Below are 7621 nucleotides of genomic sequence, written 5' to 3' on the forward strand. Positions count from 1 at the left end.
CCAGGTGTCTGGTGTTGAGTGTCCAGGAGAGGTCAGAGGAGATGTGGATGCCCAGGAATTTAATGTTCTCCACACGCTCCACTGCTTCCCCTCGTATGCACAGGGGGGCGTGTTCAGTCTTCCTGGACCTCCTGTAGTCCACTATGACCTCCTTGGTCTTGCTGGTGTTCAGAACAAGGCTGTTCCTCGAGCACCACAGCATATTTGGAGTAATAGTATTTGTGTAGATCAGTCCTTGCGTTTGTAGTACAGTTTCAACTGGACGGGGAAGATTCAAGAACCTTTAGAAAAGGTTATTGGCCTTTCTTCTCTAAAATGCAGTTTTTGTCTGTCAATGGAGGCGTGAAAAACAGCTGCCCAGTTGTGTGTGGAGAACGATAGAAACATTCATGTCTGATGGGGAGTAAGCCTTTCTGCTGGACACTGGTAGTGACACCGAAGACAGGAAAGTATTTGCTGAAACTATCTCAACCCATGAGCCATTTATCAGGTAGACTTTAATGAACAAAAGGACTGTCTCCCACGTCCTTTGTCTGTCATTCAGTGCCATACGTCTCCTTTGTCACTATCTAGTTAGTGCTGCTCTGAGGGATCACCCTGTCGGATGTTTGGGACTTGTCAGATGCAGTGATGGATGGAGGGGGTTGTGGTAACATCTACCTGGACACTGTCTGCTTTTCTCAGCGACCAGGAAACTGACATTCTGCACACAGTGGAGAACAGATGCTTTAAGATCCGAAGTGTTGCTGGTTGAGGAATAATTCTCTTTGGACTTTGACACAAGAGTGACATGAGGATTTGAAAACAAGTGTGATATTTAATATTGCATGTGGTGCACATTCAAGAGGCCAAGACAGCAGCCCAAAACCGATTACAGCAAAGACTCAAACACAATGCGACACAGTTTCACACACGACAGAACACAAGAGTGAGATTTCAGAAGTACACAGCGCAATTACAAAATCCAATTGACCTTATTTCTCTATCCGTGATGATGGTCTTAAATGTCCCCAGAGTTGAAAGATGTGTCAATTTCAAGTTATTTTGCACATGATTCCAGGTAGACGGGGCAGAAAATGTAAAAGCCTTTTTGCCCGATTCAGTTCTGATTCTTGGAACCTGCAAATGTATGATGTTCTGAGAGCACAGCTCATACCGGCCGAGGTTTGCAAACACCAAGTCCTGTGTCTTTCACCTGTCTTCCCTGCTAACACCTGGACATTGCTGTCCTCAAAGGACTGCCCTGTGTCTTTCAGAGTCTGGTCCTGTGTTGAGCCGTACGCTTGTGTTTGGTATCCCCGATGTCCAGGTCTCTGCATTCTTCACTGGACAGCAGACACTGCATTGCTGTCTTTGTGTCTCGGTGTCTTGTCCTTAGGATGGACGAGTTTCTCTCTTCATATGTTACCAGGTTTGGATTTAAATCTTGTACTAAAAACAACCCGCAATAAGTGAAATCTGCAATGTAGTAATTTCTATTTTATTTTAATTATTATACATGTACATAAATGTTTTAAGGCTGTAAAACCCCTCACCACACACTTTATACACGTTTAACAGTCAGGCATTAATCTAAATAGATTGTTTCAGTATTATAGAATGAAACCAAAGATCAAAACCTTTTCAGAACTAAACATTTGTTTGAGAAATATAAATATATAGTACGTACAGTAAACGTTTTCCTGTTCATAATGTTAAGGCGTGCAGGTCGAGGAAAGAGCCGCTTGGAGTGCAGAAGAACAAATATTCTACTCGTGCTGTCTTTAGCCTCTCATGCTGCTTTATTGGATAGCTTAGCACAGCGGAACGGCAGCGGCTACATGTATCAACAGGAAGAAACAAAACCCAAAAGGGACGTGACGTTTATGCTCCTACAAAATAAAAGCCTCTTTTTACACAGAGAATAAGAGCGCTATAAAACAAACTCTTAACAAATAAACATGATAGCTTTTAGAAATAACGAATTTAATTTTAATGATCAACCTACGAGGTTGAACACATGAGAAGTTATTAATAGCAACTCGCGTGTATTTCACAGTTCCTCCGACCGCGCCTCTTCGTCCTTGCGCCGCTTCAAGGCGCGTTCAAGTGCAAAAAATAAAAATAAAATCTGAAATTGCATTAAAAAACTCCGCGAAGCAGCGAAGTTGCGGAAAATGAACCGCATTGTATCGAGGGACTACTGTACTTACAGAAATGTTCAATTCAATTCAATTCAGTTTTATTTCTACAACACCAGATCACAACAGGAAGTCATCTCAAGGCACTTTACGGGATTAGCAGGGAAAGACCTGCAGGGAAACACAGAACCCAACTTGACCCACAAGAGCAACGGAGGCAAGGAAAAACTTCCCTTTAACGGGCAGAAACCTTGGACAGAACCTAGGCTCATGGTGGACGGCCATCTGTCTGGCCGGCTGGGTTGAGAGAGAGAGAGAGCCGGAGAGAGAGAGAGAGAGAATGGCAGGTCGGAGGAGAGTCAAAAACAAGGAGATGGATAGAGAAGCGATAGCGAGACAGAGCAGGAGTGTGAGGGTCGTGTAGCTGCACTTGTTAATTTGCCTTATTACGCACACCTGTTTCTGCTTCTCACTCCAGGACCTGCTCCACCCGCTGTTCCCCGTCGGACTATTCCATGGATCACGGCTCTGCGTACAGAACGTCCTTCTGCCGCTCCCCGTCCCTGGGACTCGCCTCGCCGACCGCAGCTGATCTGTGCGCCCAGGTCGTGCGTTGCGTTTTCCGTTTGTTGTTAACAATTTTTATTAGAGTTTGCTTTTTGGTTTGTTCTTTTGGCTGTGTCTTTTTGTTAAACTAGATATGTTCGTTGAACTCCAGCCACCCCGTAATCCGTGCGCAGCTCCGGGATAGTGACTCTTCTGATGAACATTTATCAGTAAAATATCAAGTCACGTTCGCACCGTCTCTGTCCTCTGTTCCTTGGGGTCCCCTCGCATCGGTCCATAACAAGGAGCAGACAAAAACAAGATGTATAAGACTAGAAATGCTAATGCCAGCGACGTGGACATCAGTGGTGAGGGACACAGGTCCAGGTTCTGCAGCACCACGGACAGAAGGACCTGAAAGAGAGAGAGGGACAAACAGAGGGAGAGAGAGAACAAGACTACAGGAAGAGAGAGAGATTACTGACATATATTTATAACATGAATAACCAGATAAAGAGGGAGGAGCTCAGTATGTCATGATCTTAAGCCACCAGTGCTGGCCTATAACAGCATATTGAATATATTGATTACTGCATTGATTAGCAATAAGCCTTGTTAAAAAGGAAATTCTTTAGTCTACTCTTGAACATAGAGATGGTGTCTGTCTCACGAACCAATCAGGGAGCTGGTTCCACAATAAAGGAGCTTGATAACTGAAAGCTCCGCCCCCCTGTCTGCTCTTGGAAATGTCTGGAACCAGACGCAGGCCAGCATTTTGGGACCGCAGGGTTCTAGTGGGGAAATACGGGATAATCATCTCTGTAAGGTAAGGAGGGGCCTGGCTGGTGAGGGCTTTAAAAGTGAGTAGAAGGATTTTATATTCAATCCGTTCCCTAACAGGAAGCCAATGCAGAGACGCCAGAACAGGGGAAATGTGTTCTCTCAGTCTGGTTTCTGTTAGAACACGAGCTGCTGCATTCTGGATTAGCTGGAGATGTTTAATAGACCTTTTTGGGCAGCCGGACAGTAAGGAGTTGCAGTAGTCCAGTCTGGAAGTCACAAAAGCATGGACTATTTGCCTGACCTTTGAAATATTCTGAAGGTGAAAGAACGCAGTCCTTGAAATATGCTTTATCTGGGACTGAAATGACAGGTCCTGATCAAAGATTACCCCCAGATTCTTGGCAGTGGTGCTGGTGGACACTGAGACGCCATCTAGTTCAACTACAACACTAGAACAAACATTTCTGAGATGCTTTGGCCCAAGAACCAGAACCTCAATTTTATTTAGTTTTAATAACAGGAAGTTCTCAGTCATCCAGGAGTTAATGTCCTTAAGGCACGTCTGAAGTCTAACCAACTGATCGACTTTGTCTGGCTGAACTGACAGGTATAATTGTGTATCGTCCGCATAGCAGTGGAAATTTATGCTATGTTTCTTAATAATGTTACCTAAGGGAAACATATACAGCGTGAACAGAATCAGTCCAAGCACTGAACCCTGTGGAACTCCATATTTAACTTCATTGTACGTAGAAGATTTATCATGAACACGTACAAACTGAAATCTATCAGATAAATATGATCTAAACCAGTTCAATGCAGATCCTCTAACACCAACAGATTGTTCCAGCCTCTGTAACAGAATCTGATGATCTATTGTATGTTCTAGAGTTTTTCTGAAGAACCAGCACTGTAGAGGATGACAACTGGTTATCATTGCTGATATGTGATATGGTACTGAGCGCCACATGGGAGCCACAACCCTACCCCCCCCCCCCAATCATTCATTCATTCATTCTTCCCTCTCTCTCTTGACAGTGAGCGTTGCAGAGAACGGAGCGGCAGTAACAGACGCACCTGGAACCCATCGTCCCTATTACCCCACTGCTTAAAATCCCTCCGTCTCCACCGTCAGTTACCAGATCACCCGAATGCCTCCCGTACCTGTTTCCCGTTCCAGTCCCAACGTTTTTTGGAGAAGTCGTTCCGTTCTCTGCCAGTTACCGAACCCAGCTGAGTATTTTGGATTTTGTTTGTTGGAGTTGATTTCCCACCCAGCTGTTGTTTCTGCACTTTTGTTTGGCTGCGATTTTGTGTTGGTTTCTTACTGGACTTTCCAGCCCGTCCATCCCTCAGTACAGTTTAGACTGAGTGTTTTGTGTTTGGGAGCAATTAAAGACTCTATTTTGGTTTCCCAACTTTGTCTCCGCATTTTTGGGGTCTTGCTCTGCTCCTAGGCCCTACGGGACACAACAGAGTGATCTGGTCATCATGGACCCCACGGAGTCGGACAGAATCCACCACGCCCTGTCTACCCAAGGTGCCTTGGTAGGACGGCATGAGCAGGCTATTAACGAGATCCTGGCGGCGCTCCAGGACTTATCGGCCGGTGTCGCTCAGCTCACCCAGGCGGTTACCCGAGGACCTGACACCACCTCGGGGGGAGCCCCAGCCCCGTCTCTCCCTGCGCCAGCCCCAGTGAACCCTCAGTACCGTGAACCGAACATTCCGGCCCCCGTCAGGTACTCAGGGGAGATGGGCACTTGCGGACAATTCCTATACCAGTGCTCCATCGTTTTTGATCAGCAGCCGCTTACGTACGCCACGGAAGGAGCCAAGGTAGCGTACGTGAAGAGCCTGCTGTCGGGCCGAGCCTCAGCGTGGGCGTTGGCCGTCTCCGGCGCCAACTCACCCGTTACGCGCTCTTACCATTCATTTGTGTCTGAGTTGCGGAGGGTTTTTGACCATCCAGTCAGGGGGAGACAAGCAGGCAGCCGGCTCATTGCCCTCAAGCAGGGCACCGCCTCTGTCGCGGACTACGCCGTAGACTTCCGGGTATTGGCGGCGGAGAGCCACTGGAACGAGGACGCGTTACAGAGCGCGTTCTGTCACGGCTACATCAAGGACGAGCTGGCGGCGCGTGACGAGTCCGAGACATTAGAGGAGCTGATCTTCCTGTCCATCCGCCTGGATAATCGGTTGCAACAGAGAAGGAGGGAGCGGCCCCCCCAGCAGCCGACAGGACCACGATGCGCAACGTGCCAGCCCCTGCCCGTCCAGCAAGCCCAGCAAGCGTCTCTCCAGCGACTGAGGAACCCATGCAGTTGGGGAGGTCCCGGCTCTCCAACGTGGAACGGGAACGCCGTCGTCGCCAGAACCTGTGCCTGTATTGTGGGGAACCCGGCCACTTCCTCGCCACCTGCCCACAACGCCCGGGGACCCAAGCCCAGCAACCACCCAAGGGCGCCACCTGGAGCCACGCTGCATCGGTGGTGGAGCCCTCTGGCAGGATCCACGTACAAGGTACGATTCAGGGCCACGAGAGCTCGCTGCCGATCCACGCCTTAGTGGACTGCGGGGCGGATGCAAATTTCATAGACACCGAACTATGCGCTCAGAGTAACATTCCGCTGGAAGAACTACCACAACCATTGAAGGTCTACGCGCTCGATGGTCTACAACTCACCCTTATCACGCACCGCTCCGATAAATCTCCTACTCTCCGGTAATCACCGGGAGAACATTTCATTTTTTGTTATTCCGTCACCCTCGTCACCATTGGTTTTGGGCCTGCCGTGGCTGAAGCTTCATAACCCACACATAGACTGGTCTGCTTCTGCCATAACGAACTGGAACACATTTTGTCATTCCCATTGTCTGCATTCTGCTACTCCTTCTAGAGGTCGGTCTCCCACTCGCACCACTGAACCCATCGACCTGTCTGGTGTTCCCTCGGTATACCATGACCTCCAGGAGGTCTTCAGCAAGGCCAGGGCTGTCTCTCTGCCTCCACATCGCCCTTATGACTGTGCCATTGACCTGCTCCCAGGCTCCCCTCTCCCCTCCAAAAGGCTGTATAATGTGTCCAAGCCGGAGAGGGAAGCCATGGAGACCTATATCTCTGAGTCATTGGCGACGGGCCTTATTCGTCCTTCTTCTTCTCCCGTGGGTGCGAGTTTCTTTTTAGTTGAGAAGAAGGACAAGACACTACGTCCCTGCATAGACTTCCGGGGACTTAACGACATCACGGTGAAGAATAAGTACCCGCTCCCCTTAATTGACTCAGCGTTTGGTCCCCTCCATCAGGCCTCCGTGTTCACAAAATTGGATCTCCGCAACGCGTACCACCTTGTCCGTATCAGAGAGGGGGACGAGTGGAAGACCGCCTTCAATACACCATTAGGCCATTTTGAATACCAGGTTATGCCATTTGGCCTTACGAACGCCCCGGCCGTTTTCCAGGCTCTGATTAACGATGTGTTCCGTGATATGTTAAATCAGTTTTTGTTTGTGTATCTTGACGACATCTTGATATTTTCTCGGACTGAGCAAGAACATGTACAACACGTGAGGCTAGTTCTACGGAGATTGCTGGAGAACAAGTTATTTGTAAAAGCTGAGAAATGTGATTTTCATACTGAATCTGTGAGTTTCCTAGGCTTTATTCTTGAGAAGTCAGGCTTCAGAACATCCCACTCCACTGACACGTGCCTCATATATCTGACCGACTACATTAAGCGTGAAGTAGACTCGGGCAAGTATTGCGGCATGGTTATGCTGGACCTCCAGAAGGCCTTTGACACGGTCAACCATTCAATCCTATTGAATAAACTAGGGGCGATCGGTTTTGATAGCACATCAACAAACTGGATGAAATCGTACCTTGAGGGACGAGAACAAATGGTAGACATAAACGGAACCTTGTCCTCGTCCCTCCCGGTAAGCTGCGGGGTTCCTCAAGGCAGCATTCTAGGACCATTACTGTTCCTCCTATACATTAACGACATGAGTGCTGCCTGTAACTGCAAATTGTTCCTGTTTGCTGATGACTCAGCACTCCTGATTTCGGGAGAGGACAAAGTGCAGGTTGAGGAGGCTCTCAGCTCTGAGCTCACCAGAATCCGTACTTGGCTTACTGATAACAAACTGTCACTACATCTTGGTAAAACCGA

At 48.2% G+C, this 7621-nt stretch overlaps 1 protein-coding gene across 1 annotated transcript; it reads right to left on the bottom strand.

Moving 5' to 3' along the window:
- Positions 1 to 3265: 3265 nt before the first annotated feature.
- LOC137904026 (uncharacterized) lies at positions 3266 to 4134 on the bottom strand (the record flags this gene model as incomplete). Its single annotated transcript, XM_068748192.1, is given in 2 exon segments — positions 3266 to 3345; positions 3348 to 4134. Coding segments are annotated over 2 exon segments (867 nt in total), but the record flags the coding sequence as incomplete, so codon positions are not given.
- Positions 4135 to 7621: the final 3487 nt, after the last annotated feature.

Source organism: Brachionichthys hirsutus, chromosome 14 (genome assembly GCF_040956055.1).
Source record: "Brachionichthys hirsutus isolate HB-005 chromosome 14, CSIRO-AGI_Bhir_v1, whole genome shotgun sequence".
Lineage (NCBI taxonomy): Eukaryota > Metazoa > Chordata > Actinopteri > Lophiiformes > Brachionichthyidae > Brachionichthys > Brachionichthys hirsutus.